The following is a 13,815-nucleotide window of genomic DNA, read 5'->3' on the forward strand; positions in this document are numbered from 1 at the left end:
AAATTGTCAACTGCCTGAATACTATCCGCTCCTTTCATCGACCACTCTACCAAGTGCTGACTGGTGTTCGGCATTGTTTGAGCGAACCAGTGTCTGGACCCCGATCGACCACTGCAACTTTACTGACTTCTCTGGATCCTCGATTATGTTCATTGACCATTACAGCTACAGGGTCTCTGGTGGTACCCCCGATGGCCGGAAATGGCGACTTTCCCGCCGTGACCCGAAGATTGGCGAGTAAATGTAAGAACATCAAGGCAAGCTCAACGGACACGCTAAGAGAGTCATGACATTGTACATGTCGTAATCGACATAACAAAGTTAGGATGTGTCCTGCCGAGCATATAAGAAATGGGCGACGCTGATACATTAGTATTGATCGCACGGCCAGCGTCACCTATCCCGGAAATTAGTACTCTGTCTTTGACTATATCAAGATACAATGCTTTTCGGTAAACGTAATGGAGAGGACCGGCGCGTCGTCAGGCGCAGCCAGACTCAGCTTCCCATGCTGGGTCTGGCCGACAGTGCTCGAAATAACCTGATTGCTGTGGTAGGAGAGTTTGTCGGCACGTTCCTCTTCCTGTTCTTCTCTTTTGCGGGAACTCAGGTCTCCAATACACCCAAGCCGGCGCCCGGTGCCCCTCCCAACACCTCCAACCTTCTCTATTCTTCCCTATCGTTCGGCTTCTCCTTGACAGTCAACATCTGGGCGTTCTATCGGGTGACGGGGGGTCTCTTCAACCCGGCAGTAAGTCTTTGACCATACCACACGGCAGCTCAGCTCTGACAGAACAGGTCTCCTTGGCACTATGCCTGGTCGGAGGCATGCCGCCCCTTCGAGGCGTCTTCGTCTTCGGTGCACAGCTCGTAGGCGGCATCGCAGCCGCAGGCGTCGTCAGCGCTCTGTTTCCCGGTCCCCTCAACGTCGGAACTCGACTGGGTGGAGGCGCCTCCATCTCTCAGGGTCTATTCATCGAGATGTTCCTGACAGCCCAACTGGTCTTCGTCATCATCATGTTGGCCGTCGTGAAGCACAAGTCCACCTTCCTCGCGCCGGTCGGTATCGGTCTCACTTTCTTCGTCACCGAAATGATCGGTACGTTGGTTTCCTACAATCCGAATGCTCAAGCTGATGAAAACAGGTGACTACTATACCGGAGGCTCGCTGAATCCCGCTCGCTCCCTCGGCCCAGACGTGATCAACCGAAGCTTCCCTGGTTATCACTGGATCTACTGGGTCGGACCGCTCCTCGGATCTCTGCTGGCCTGTGGATTCTACACCTTCCTCAGGATGTTCAAATACGAGTCCGTCAACCCAGGGCAGGACTTCGACGAGTGGGAGGCCAAGCGTGGACATGGATCGCTCGACGAAAATGGAGGCAGAGGCTCGACAGCCTTTTCGGATTCGACCGCTGGCGCACCAAGCCATTCCCCTCGAGGTGTAAATCATCCTGGTGGACCGGTCAGCGGGGCGGACCAGGTTTAATCGATAGTATGGGTCGATGATAAACGCAGGGTAGTTCAGCGTGACGAATGAGAGGTATTTCATAGCAAGAGAAACACGCAATATGCGATATGTATTTGGTGCGAATTGTTTCGATCAGTCAGCCATCAAGCGTTGAGAAGCGACAATATAGTACTCTAAGCGAACCCCTAGTGTCTAGAAATACCGAAATCCCCCTTTACCTGATCTGGCAGGCTAGGCGGTCGCTACATCGCATCCTTGAGGACAGCATTTGATTCTGAGCAGAATCTGATTCGCAGAGAAATATCCGATTAAACACATACAGTAGAGCTAGATTAGACTCGATATTGCGATCCTATCGTCTAGTTTGTACAGCAAACGGAGTCGTTTTCACGGGTGGCAGTATATCCTCAGGTATTGCTGTAACAGTACCCTCATTGATACTGTAAGCAGATAATGCTCAAGTATTCATCTTCTGAAATTACCAGCATCAGTGATCTATTCTTGCTATCACCAATTTACCATCCTAGCCATATTACACCACGTCTAATCTTGAACCCCAGTACAGACACAACAATCCGGCGGCCTCGGCACACGCCCACATTCCAGAATCCACACTAGCTCCAGCGCTCCACTACGCACAAACCTTGGAGAACAACCGTTCGCTGTCCCACGAGCATCATCATTTCGTTTCATTTTACATCAATACTGCTCTGTTTCTATTTTGTATGGAAGAATTGACATTTCGGGGATTAGGCCAATTCTGGTAATCGCCAGATTGCACCCTGGCTATTAACGGCTACGGAGGATACTAGAAGGATTCGGTGCAGATTACAGCCTGCAGGCCTAGCGTTCTAGGCAATTCAATTGATCAATAGAATGAGATGAACCAAGACCGTGTCTCTCCACAAGTGTCACCTTGAAATGCGCAACTCGCATCCTCTTCAGTGCAGGACCACGCCCTCTGATTTCCGGACGACGCCGGCCAGACCACGAGCGTGCCCATGGGACATGGCGCATCTGTCCAACCAGATGCCACCCGACCGTGAGCGATGAACTCGAGATCTTCCAGGTCCATGGAACCACCATTGTAGGGCGAAATTCACTCAGCTTATCATGATCAGTGGGTATCAGACTCCGTATTAGCGTCTTTATCAGTAAGGAGACCGTTTTATGGACTACCGATTAGGGGGCTGCATCATCCATGGCCAGCTAGAAGCTGTGGATTTGTGGAGGCCCTCAGCCAGACCCCATAATGTCGTCTGAATGGTCCGCGACGATCATCTCCCGCTCTTCTGTCCGCCGATCGATTCCCTATCGGAGTTTCCAGGAAAGCCCCCTTTCGTGCTGGTCTCCCATGTCCAATGTCTCATCCAATGTCCTTGCAGACGGTCGTTTTTAGACTTTGCAAGTGCTCACACCATATCCCTCTAGTTTATCTAGTGCGCGGTACCTGTTCACTGGTCCGACCCGATGCAGATAACTCCATCGTCCCCGCTGGGCTGACCTCTTCCCGATTTCTTCAGTCTTCGTCCTCACCATCCTTGATGATCATCGATTCTGCAGTCATTTGAGACTGCTTGGACGCTGAGATGCTCCTGAAGATGCGCTCGCAGACCACCGTCGATGCCACAGGCCCTGACCATGGCGCCGGCGGCCATCGAGAGGTGGTCGACGACACGCAGCTCTTGGGTAAGTCGCAGGCTTTTGACGTTTGACGCGCAGCATACTGATTACAGCAGCGGAATTGGGCTACAAGCAGGAGCTGCGACGACAGTATTCGACGCTAGAAATCTTTGCGGTCGCGTTCAGTATTATGGGCCTGGTTCCCTCGATCGCATCCACGCTTGCGTTTTCGCTTCCAGCTGGGCCAGTCGGCATGGTTTGGGTTCGTTGTTTTTCTTACTTTCCTTTTTGGACGCGACTAATAGTGATAGGGATGGTTTACGGCGAGTATCCTCATCTTCTTTGTCGGTCTTGCGATGGTATGTCCCAGATTATCGTCGATTGCGCACTGTATTAACGACAACAGGCGGATATGGCGTCCGCGATGCCTACGGCTGGAGGTTTATACTGGTGGACACATTATTTCGCGGGTGAGAAGTACAAGAACCCGCTGAGCTTTTTGGTCGGATACAGCAACACCCTTGGGTTAATCGGTGGGATGTGCTCGGTTGACTGTATGTCCATGCCCCCCGCTCGATGACGAGTCGTCGCTCACAGGTCCAGACACACTTTCGCTGCTGCTGCTCGCGTGCATCTCGATCTCGCGTGACGGAGAATGGTCCGCATCCAACGGGACCATCTACGGTGTCTATGTCGGGGTGATTCTTGTGCACGCCGTGTGCGCGGTGTTCGCCGGGTCGATCATGAACAAGATCCAAACGTTCTCGATCTTCATCAACGTGGCGATGATCATCGCAACGGTGGTGGCGCTTCCCGTCGGCAAGATCAGCCGCGGCCAGTCCCTCAACCCGGGCTCGTATGTCTTCGGGGACGTGGAGAACCTCACGACGTGGCCGACGGGCTGGGCGTTTGTGCTGGCGTTCCTTGCCCCGATCTGGTCGATCGGGTTCTTCGACTCGTGCGTGCATATGAGCGAGGAAGCGCTGCATGCCGGCAAGTCGGTGCCGCTGGGGATCATCTGGTCGTCGGGTTGCGCCACGGTCCTGGGATTTTTGGTCCTGTCCGTGATTGCCGCGACGATGGACCCGGACGTGAGTAACACGATGGGCACGAAGTTCGGGCAGCCCATGGCGCAGGTACGGCAGTTCCAGCCCTTCGGACGTGCGGAAGCAAACTGACAGCCTAGATCTACTATGACGCTCTCGGCAAGAAAGGAGCTCTTGGCTTTACGGGTGTGCTGATCGTCATTCAATTCCTGGTCGGCCTGAGTTTGGTAAGCTCCAGCTCTGAGAAAGTAGGCAGGGGGCAGTACTGATGAACCAACAGATCGTCGCTGCATCCCGCCAAGCATGGGCATTCTCGCGCGACGGCGCCCTCCCCTTCTCCGGCTACTTCCGCCACGTCAGTAAACGCATCCGCTACCAGCCCGTACGGGCGATCGTCGGCTTCGTCGCCGTGTGCATCGTCGCCGGCCTGCTGTGCCTGATCAACTCAATCGCGGCCAACGCGCTGTTCTCCCTGTTCGTGGCGAGCAACTACGTCGCCTGGGGAACCCCGATTCTGTGCCGCGTGATCTGGAGCAAGAGGCACTTCCGGCCGGGCGAGTTCTACACGGGGAAGCTGAGCCGGCCGATTGCCATTGTGGCCGTCCTGTGGTTGGTATTTGGGCTGATGCTGTCGATGTTTCCGAGCGGAGGACCGAATCCTACTCGTAAGTTCTGTCTTTGCGGACTACGAATCATGCTAACAGCTACAGCGTCGACGATGAACTACACGATTGTGATCAACGGGTTTGTGTGGGTCGCGTGCATGACGTATTATTTCCTGTTTGCGCGCAAATGGTACACAGGCCCGAAGATGACCATTGATTCGCCGGAGGTTGTATCCTCGCCGCCAGAAAAGGATTCAACGGATTGATGGGTTGTATTTCATGGGATATCAGATGTTGTCATTGTCATATTGGTCTTAATCATTCAGAAGTACATGTACAGGTCCAGGTATATAGACATAACGTGATCAGCGAATCATCCTCCTCCTCAAATCCTTTTCTCAAATCATTCTAAACCCATCTACAGGGCAGCCATAACACCCAGCACACCAGCAACACCCACAATCCCCGCCCCCAGGAAGGGCGTCGCCTGCGCACCCGCCCCTTGAGACGTCGAGGTCGAGGTGCCGGCCGCACCGGTACTGGTGCTCGTCCGGGTCATGGTAGTAGTCAACGACCCACTCGTCGAGGTGGTAGTATCCGTCAGCGTCGCAGTGGTGCTGCTCGTGCCCGTGCTCGCACTCGCCGAGCGCGTCTCAGTCGCAGTGGGAGTCCCGTTCGTTCCCGTCAAGGTAGTCAGTTGATCGCTCCAGGCGGAGGAAGCCTTGCTCGCAGCATCGGAGGCGCGGGACTGTGCGTCGGACGCGACGGAGGTCGCCCAGGACTGGACGTTTGAGGCGGCGGAGCCGCCTTCAGAGGTGATGGAGGAGATGGCAGCCGCGCCGCCGGTCTCGAAGGCGGAGGCGATGGAGGTAGCGTCGTCGCGGACGTTGGAGGCGACGTTTTGGCCGTCGGCGGCGATGTTGTTGGCTGCTGAGACGAGGGAGCCGATTGCGTTGTTGTTATCCTGGGCGTAGGCGGAGGTCGCCAGGAGGAGGGCTGCGAGGTGGATGAGTTGCATTTTGCCTGGTCTTGTTTTCTTGATTGGTTTGGTTGGTTTATGTGATGGTATATGTGTGTGTATGTGTATGTGTATGCGTATGCGTATGGGTATGAGCGAGGAGACGTGAATGAACGAGGGCTAGGGATCGACTTTATATGTGTTGTTACACTGCCAACGCAATACACCATAAATAGATCCGAGTAAAGCCTACAGGTACTCCGTCCTGGCCCCTGGGACAGCTCCACCACAAGGCGCAGTGACTGCGTGGCGATACATACATGCACATACAAGTACTGCCAGTGTGGAGGTACGGAGTTCAATCACAATAATGCAATTCCAATTCCATCCACAGTCTACCAATAACCAGTCTAAAAACAGCAATGACGACGTCCACGGGTCGATCGGATGAGGATCTGCCAATCGCATTTTCCAGCATCATCATCGGGTCCACTGTGTCCAGGTCAGGGTCAGGCTACGGACAGTTTCTTTTCTCTGTTGACGTTGATGTCGAGGATGATGTATCTACGTCCAAGAAAATGCATACAGTACCTCTCTAGCCAAGCTGAATACATCATAATTAATTTATCGTCGGCTGCTACTGACTAGTGTCTTGTCTCCAGGTTTAGGAACTTGATTAATGGCGCGGCAGACGACAGGGCTGTAGCTACTGAATCGTAAAGTATTTTCCAGAACCAAGCCACGGATCCACTTGCGTATGCTTCGTCTAGCCATGCCAGGAATAGCGGTGTGGGGGGCGCAGTGAATAAGCAATATGAATGGCTCTGGCGTGAGCTGATCCATAGATCAGCGGCTTAGTGAGACTGCCCAGGTTTGTGCCATGTAAGCAAGCCTGTAAGACCTGTTTGTGTTATGTTACTTGAATATTGTGCTGCCTAGATGCCAAGATGATGACGTATGCTCGGTCGTGGTCCATTGCATATCACCAATTATACAAGTGATCAAGTAGACTAGTTTACAAGGCAATGGTAACTGTAGTTACTCGGTTTTCCGTAGGATAAAGTAGGACTGCCGAGGTGTGGCAATGCCGCATGTGGCGGTGATGGCTCAGGTAAATATTACTACATTTGGAAAAAGATTATGTACTCCAGGGCACCCCTAGTCGATGACTAGGCAAATTGCCGGTATGCTTGAATGATGGCCTCCCATCCTCCCGGGTGATTGTACTCGGTCGGATTCGACTGTCCGTCCAGCACCATCACGTTCGTCTTGCGCGTATTGATCGAGTACCACACCAGATTCTGGGGGCTGTTGCTCACCCGCATCATGTTGCTCTGGCAGTTTCCACTGCACTGAGTCCCGTAATCTCCGTACCACTCGCCGTCGAAGAATGCCCACGCCGCGGAATTGTACAACAGCACGTCCTTGCCGCCGTCGACGTTGGTTGCCAGCGCCGTTCGGCACTTCTGGTCGCCGCCGGCGCACCAGGAGAAGTCCGGATCACCAACCGCAGAGTCCGCTGTCCACGGCGCGGGCGCTGTCTGAGTCGCGCCGCTGCCCTGCATGTACGGACTCTCAGTCTGGAGTAGACCCGCGTAGACGTTCTGCGCGTTGTGGAAATTGTAGTTATATAACCAGTGGTGCTCCGAGCCAGTTCCCGTCAGCCATGTCCCCTTGGTCGACTCGACCAGCACTCCGCGGCCGGTCGAGATGACGGTGTATCCCGACCCGCCGTCCAGGTTGTGGTCCGCTGTCCAACCCCAGAAGTTCTCGATATAGGCTGACGAGCTCTTGGTCAGATGCATCACCATGTAGGCCGCCATGCACTGGGAGGTGTCCTGGTTCGTGCACTTGGTCGAGATGCTCGTCTCGGCTGTGCCGCCGACAGTGACGATTGTATTCCACAAGCCCACGTCGCCCGGAGCGCTGCCGGCCATGTTGACTTCGAGGATCTTGGCTCCCGGTAGGATCTCCGACACGCTGAACCGCATGTCTTGGATTTCTGCAACGCCCACGTCGCCCGGGTTGCCGATCCGGACCACAGCCTTGGGACTGCGGGCATTCTTGAAGGCGTCGCCCGCGCCGGAAATCACCGACCAAGCCTCTCCGACGATCCGAGAGCCCGGCGGAATGACCAACGTGTCCTTGACTATGTACACGCCGTATGGGAAGTAGCTGATCTTACAGTTGGCCGCGTTATCGGCCAGAATCGCGTTGAGGGAAGCAGAGTCGTCGGTGTATCCGTCACCTTTGACAGCGTGGCCTGCCACGGCCTTGACGTTGACAATCTGGTCGCTGGCGTACTCGGCATAGGTCGGCTGGGCTTTCGTAAAGTACTTTCCCCCAGATAGCAGCACGCCGGGACGGCTGGTGCTGAAGCTGGTTCCCGATTCGTACTGGCCTGGAGTGACGTTACCCCAGACCCAGGTGTCGACATGAGATGTGCTGGCCAGTTTGACGTTGCCGCTGCTGTCTTGGGCAATGGGGTTTCCATTGTCATGGGACAAGTTCTCGATCAAGATCTGGCTGTTGCGGTTGCCACCGTCCTTGGACGAGTCGTGGAACTTGATCGTAGTCCCGGAGTTGACAGAGGTTGAATCCAGCAGCACCAAGCTCCCCAGTCCGTTGCTGGTCATGTCGATGCCTACTCCGCAGTTCTCGAATGTAGCGCCTTGAAGCAGAGCGGTGTGGCCACCGGACGCTTTGAAGGCGGTTGTGCAGCCGTTGAAATGGATGTTCTTGAAGTTGACCTGCTGGTTGGAATTGTCGATGCCAACGACACCTCCATTGATTTGCTATAACCCGTCAGCTGCACGACCACCACGGCACAGAAGACGGGGGACCAACCACATCGGTTATGGCAATAGTAGACCCCCCCTGGATACGAATACCAGTATGACCGGTGGAATAATTCGGCATGTTAATCTTGACGTTAGTCAGACCCGCACCCTGCGCGACACCCCACTGCAGAGCGGTAATCCGAGTATCAGGTCGCAGAGCAGTGGTATCCAACACCACGTTCTTCATGAGTGTCATGAAACTGGTCTCCGGGGGGCCGTTCTTGGAGTCGTATCCATTCACGAGTGTGTCGCCGTTGAACCCGGCCGCCGCCTTGATCACAGGCGGGTTAATTGGGTCTCCGACAATGAGCGTGCCAACTCGGAGGTTGAGTGTGCTCCCCAGCTGGTAGGTACCACCCGGAAGATAGACCTGAGCGGGGTATCTAGTGACACCGGAGCTTTCACGGCTTCCACCGCTGCCATTGTCGTTAATGGCTTTTTGCAAGCTGGCAGTCTGGTCGCCGGAGCCGTCATTTTTCGCAGAGTAATCCAGAACATTACGCCAGACGGGGTAGTTGTAGTTCCCTCCCGCATTAGGGGCATATCCGCGCGGATTTCCGGTGTGGTCCTGTTTTGCGAGCCAGTATGTAGTCGGTGAGCTCTTGACAGGACCGCTGCAGGAAGGAGCACGAGCCCCGACAGCTGCAGATGAGGCCACAGCCAGCGTGCTGACCAGCGCGGTCAAGGAGAGGAGACCACGCATGCTAAGCAAGATGAGAGACTGGGCAGAACAAATGAATGAATGGGGAATGGCGGTCTTACTGTCAATTGGAGAAGGCGACACATCGCTAATATATAGTCCTCCATCTTTAGCTCCATCATCTCCCAGCACCGCAATCAAAGAGAGCTGATTTGTATAAAGCAAAAAGACTTGGCTATCCCGAAGCTGAACAATCATCGTGCAGAAAGACCGGGCTTAAATGGCCGGGTAACACCACATGTGCCACGAGAACAGACAGGAATTTCCTAAGAGAGAAAGGTGAGCGTCAGTACTAGGACGATGTAGTGAGACAGCGCCGACTTGGCCCCGATTTGAAACGCTGCCGTAAACGCTTACAAATGAGGCGATGCCCGATCAGGGAAGTGGTGTCCGTCGACAGCGGTCATTCCGGCCAGCAGACGGCAGAGGAGACCCCCTGAATTAGATCGATTATCGATTATTAGGATCTGATAGATCCTTTGAAAGATTGCCAGACCTGATGAATGATGAGGGAATTGGACCTGAATCCTAAGTGCGATCAGGGGCTTCCAGGGCAATACGTAATACCATGTAGAGCTCTAGTTCCTGAGGAGTTGACCGATAAATACTGTAAATACGTTTTTCTGCCGGACCAACATAGATCCGTCAGGGGCAGTTTTCTCCGTGTCCCAATTGGGAGAGCTTACATACATCTTACATGGTCAGAGTGCATGCCTCTATGCTCGACCTTCAGCTTGCAGGCCAGTTCTCAAGTGATGTGTGATTTCATTCCTCTATACATTGAGTTGGTGAAAGGATGCTTTGCCCATGACTCAGATCGCGGGATAAACGAGTCTCGTCATTAGTGTACTGTGTGGATTGCAATCTTGCTAGCACCACAACATGAGGTTCAACGTTGGAGTTGCTTACCCCAAAGCCAATACAGTACAGTTGATTTATGCGCACGTGAAGACTTTCGGGGAAATACCATTATTTTCATGGGAATAAGATGAGACGCGAAATCCAAATCTCGACGGAAGTAAGTCTGGTGTCGACCATGGTTCGTTCGCGGGCTCGGGAGTTTCCTCCGTTGCTGGAGCTCATCGACGTAAATAACAACGTCAACAGACTACCGAAGTCAAGAATCTATTGCGCCTCAGGCTATCATTCAATGCAACCGCCTAGGCCGACAACAAGTCGAAAGACAATCACTCTAACAAAAGCCATGGTGCTTCTTACCTGTTGCTCGGGAAGGTCTACTCCTGCGGAACATCAATAATGACTATCCATTTATTCTCTGACAGGTGATGAGACCCGTTGGTTCATGACGTCGAGCAGACGAACTCATGTGGCCAACACCATGCATAGGTGAAGTCACAGGCGACTAGCCACCTCCAAGGCGAACCATGTCATCTTTCTTCCTTGCGATGGCTTTGTGGAATCTTCTCTGCTTGGCTCTGCTACTCTGAGCACGATACAAGATCAAGCCGCATTGTACGTATATCCTTCTAAGTGTTCTGCTTCCTGCCAGGGTACGTACATAGCCAAGTCTTTGCGACGCTGCTAACAAGAGCTAGACGTAACCGATCAAAGCTTGTCATCCTGAGGTAGCCATATGTCCGACTCCAGGCAAGAGAGTGAGAGTTCTGCCGAAACCTATCAGAGTCAACCCGAATCAGAAAATACCGAAGATTCCGGCAGACCTGAAAGCCCGGGATCACCCCCGGCTCCACCAGGGAGTCCACGGTCGGCTGAACAGCCGAGCCAGGATGAAGACAAGCAAGAAATCCCCACTATAGAGACTACCCCGACAGACGGAGAAAATGGAGAAGCATCACAGAGGAGACAGCGGGTTCGCTTCCGGTCCGCTCTCAGTGTCGACTACCCAGAGCCTGCTGGTCCCGAGACCAGTGAAGATGAAGGCTCGATTGAGGAAAAGCGAAAAAGTCGGCGTGACCAAGCGCAACGCCAGGGCCAGCCACATCTCATATCCACGCCCTACATCCATGGATCGCTAGACATCACGGAAACCCCTCTTCAGGAACGGACAACGGGAGAAGACCTTCAGCAAGCGGAAAAGACCCCTGTGGAGAAGAAACCGGCCGGCATTGGCGCAGCAGCAGCCGTTGGCAATGTCAGTCGCACAGCCAAGGACAAACTGCGATGGCTGCGGGACACGGTGCACGGCAAGTTGTCCCGGTGGAGTGATCGGCTGGGACGCCCTGAACGAGGTGGGGATGACCTAGGCCCCGGTGCCTACCACAACGAATGGGCATCAGGTGGCAACGCGCCTCTGGGAGATTTGACTGACAACAAGCACAAGACTCACGAGGAAAAGAAGACACATCAAGCCACATCCACGTCTGAAGCGCACCGCCTGGTCCGTGAGCTGACGCAGGACCAGTCCGGCAATCGGCGCAGTACGCGGGGGAGGCCATACCCACACACCGATACGCAGGGCGGCCAGGGCGGTCAGGGGGACAATGCACTCGAGTCGGGGCTGCGTTATCGAGCCGGTGGTGGGGGTGTTCTGGCGCAGCTGATGAAGCTGAATGGCGGCATGCAACAAGGAGGCGGGCAAGTTGGGCAAGCCGGACAACGATCGCCCTCAGACGCCGGGACCTCAGGGACCACGACTCCAAAGAAGGAAAAGCTAAAGTGGTACAAAAATAAACAGCATACCCGGTCCACGTCGACCCTGGTTGGCGCTTCGGGCAGCATGAGTGGCGCGAGCACCCCTGTGTCTAGCGAGGTCCTTTCCGCGGCGTCGAAGCGCCTGGGTGGTGGACAGCAACCCCAACGGGGAGGAGGCATGCGGCTGGAGGACGAAATCCAGGTGACTGTGCAAATCGCGGAGATAATTGCGCGACAGCGGTACATTATGCAGCTGTGCAAAGCGCTGATGTCGTTTGGCGCCCCGACGCATCGGCTCGAAGAGTACATGCAGATGACAGCGAAGGTTCTCGAGGTCGACAGCCAATTTCTGTATTTTCCCGGGTGCATGATAATGTCATTTGACGATCCGTCGACGAGGACGACCGAGGTGAAGCTGGTTCGAGTGGCTCAGGGAATCAACTTGCAGAAGTTGGCCAACACTCATCGAATCTACAAGAATGTAGTACATGACGTGATCGGGGTGGAAGAGGCCATCCAGGAACTGGAGGAGATCGAAAAGAAGCCTCCACGATTCAACAAGTGGATCGTTGTATTGGTGTACGGATTGGCGTCGGCGACTGTGGGACCGTTTGCATTCAATGCTCGGCCCATCGACATGCCCATCATTTTCATCAATGGCTGTCTGCTCGGGCTCATGCAACAGGTACTCGCACCTCGCTCGGCGCTCTATTCAAACGTCTTTGAGGTGACGGCCGCCATCCTCACGTCGTTTCTCGCCCGTGCCTTTGGCAGCATTCCAAAGGCCGTCATCGACGGCAAGCGGCAGTTTCTCTTCTGTTTCTCCGCCATCGCCCAATCCTCCATTGCGCTTATCCTGCCCGGCTTCCTCGTGCTGTGCAGCAGTCTCGAGCTGCAGTCTCATCAGATCATCGCGGGGTCGATCCGAATAGTGTACGCGATCATCTACTCCTTGTTCCTTGGATACGGCATCACAGTAGGGACGACCATCTACGGACTGATGGATGGGTCAGCCGTATCCGACATCCAGTGTCCCAAAGCCGGGGCCTTCAAAAACCCATACGTGCAGCGGTTCCCCTTCGTGGCTCTCATGACCGTCTGGCTGCTCGTCATCAACCAGGGCAAATGGAAACAATTACCTGTGATGACGACCATCGCCATGTCCGGGTACATCACCAACTACTTCAGCACGAAGAGGCTAGGCTCCAACTCACAGGTCGCCAACACCGTCGGCGCCTTCACCATCGGCATCATGGGCAACCTGTACAGTCGCCTGTGGCACGGACACGCCGCCACGGCCATCCTTCCCGCTATCTTTGTGCTGGTTCCCTCGGGCCTAGCAGCGTCCGGGTCGCTGATTACTGGCGTGGCGTCGGCCGATCAGATCCGGCACAATATTAGCAGCCCCAGCGGGACGTCTCAGCCGGGGGCGGGTCTGTCGACCAATTCGTCGGTGTGGACGCTGGCGGTTGGGATGGTTCAGGTGGCGATTGGAATCACGGTTGGGCTGTTCATAGCTGCGTTGGTGGTGTATCCGTATGGCAAGCGACGGAGCGGCTTGTTTAGTTTCTAGCATGTCTATCAGTACGAATTGGCCGCTAGGTCTACGGTGGAGGGCGAATTTAGATAATAACTGCTACAAATATTGCTCGCAATGCACGAGTATCCTTATCCCGTTGTCTTTTAGAAAGGGCCGAGACTCGTCCAGTTCGGCCCTGCCACGAGATCCCGGCGCACCACGTTTTAGTAGACGCATAAACCATGAACGTTGATGATCCTCCTCGTCTCACCTGCCCTCGCATAAGGAGTCGAACGTTTCGTTCTGCCGGGTGAATCACATCGGCGAATTTGGTCGTGGTGTTGATGTCGACGTTGATGCCATGGCTGTTGTCGGCATTGTTAGACTGAGAATGGAGGAATCAAGCAAAAGATCAGGAGTCTGAGAGGGATCATGTAAGA

General features: G+C 54.4%; 5 protein-coding genes across 5 annotated transcripts; 3 read left to right on the plus strand and 2 right to left on the minus strand.

Annotated features, from left to right (window-relative positions):
• Positions 1-442: 442 nt before the first annotated feature.
• Aud_002225 (aquaporin) lies at positions 443-1,489 on the plus strand (the record flags this gene model as incomplete). Its single annotated transcript, XM_043296226.1, has 3 exons — positions 443-751; positions 799-1,099; positions 1,146-1,489. 3 exons carry the CDS (start codon positions 443-445, stop codon positions 1,487-1,489), a joined length of 954 nt encoding a protein of 317 aa, XP_043152161.1.
• Positions 1,490-3,060: 1,571 nt separating this feature from the next.
• Aud_002226 (putative GABA permease (Uga4)) lies at positions 3,061-5,011 on the plus strand (the record flags this gene model as incomplete). Its single annotated transcript, XM_043296227.1, has 8 exons — positions 3,061-3,160; positions 3,211-3,356; positions 3,406-3,453; positions 3,501-3,648; positions 3,698-4,230; positions 4,281-4,367; positions 4,421-4,805; positions 4,851-5,011. The coding sequence occupies 8 exons, from the start codon at positions 3,061-3,063 to the stop codon at positions 5,009-5,011; spliced, it is 1,608 nt and encodes a 535-aa protein (XP_043152162.1).
• Positions 5,012-5,163: 152 nt separating this feature from the next.
• On the minus strand, positions 5,164-5,763 carry Aud_002227 (putative GPI anchored protein; the record flags this gene model as incomplete). The annotated part of the gene is made up of 1 exon (XM_043296228.1): positions 5,164-5,763. The coding sequence occupies one exon, from the start codon at positions 5,761-5,763 to the stop codon at positions 5,164-5,166; it is 600 nt and encodes a 199-aa protein (XP_043152163.1).
• A 1,109-nt stretch (positions 5,764-6,872) lies between these two features.
• Positions 6,873-9,441, minus strand: Aud_002228 (glycoside hydrolase family 55 protein; the record flags this gene model as incomplete). Its single annotated transcript, XM_043296229.1, has 2 exons — positions 6,873-8,498; positions 8,551-9,441. The coding sequence occupies 2 exons, from the start codon at positions 9,439-9,441 to the stop codon at positions 6,873-6,875; spliced, it is 2,517 nt and encodes an 838-aa protein (XP_043152164.1).
• A 1,396-nt stretch (positions 9,442-10,837) lies between these two features.
• On the plus strand, positions 10,838-13,429 carry Aud_002229 (threonine/serine exporter family protein; the record flags this gene model as incomplete). The annotated part of the gene is made up of 1 exon (XM_043296230.1): positions 10,838-13,429. One exon carries the CDS (start codon positions 10,838-10,840, stop codon positions 13,427-13,429), a length of 2,592 nt encoding a protein of 863 aa, XP_043152165.1.
• Positions 13,430-13,815: the final 386 nt, after the last annotated feature.

Source organism: Aspergillus udagawae, assembly GCF_001078395.1.
Source record: "Aspergillus udagawae IFM 46973 DNA, scaffold_11, whole genome shotgun sequence".
NCBI lineage: Eukaryota > Fungi > Ascomycota > Eurotiomycetes > Eurotiales > Aspergillaceae > Aspergillus > Aspergillus udagawae.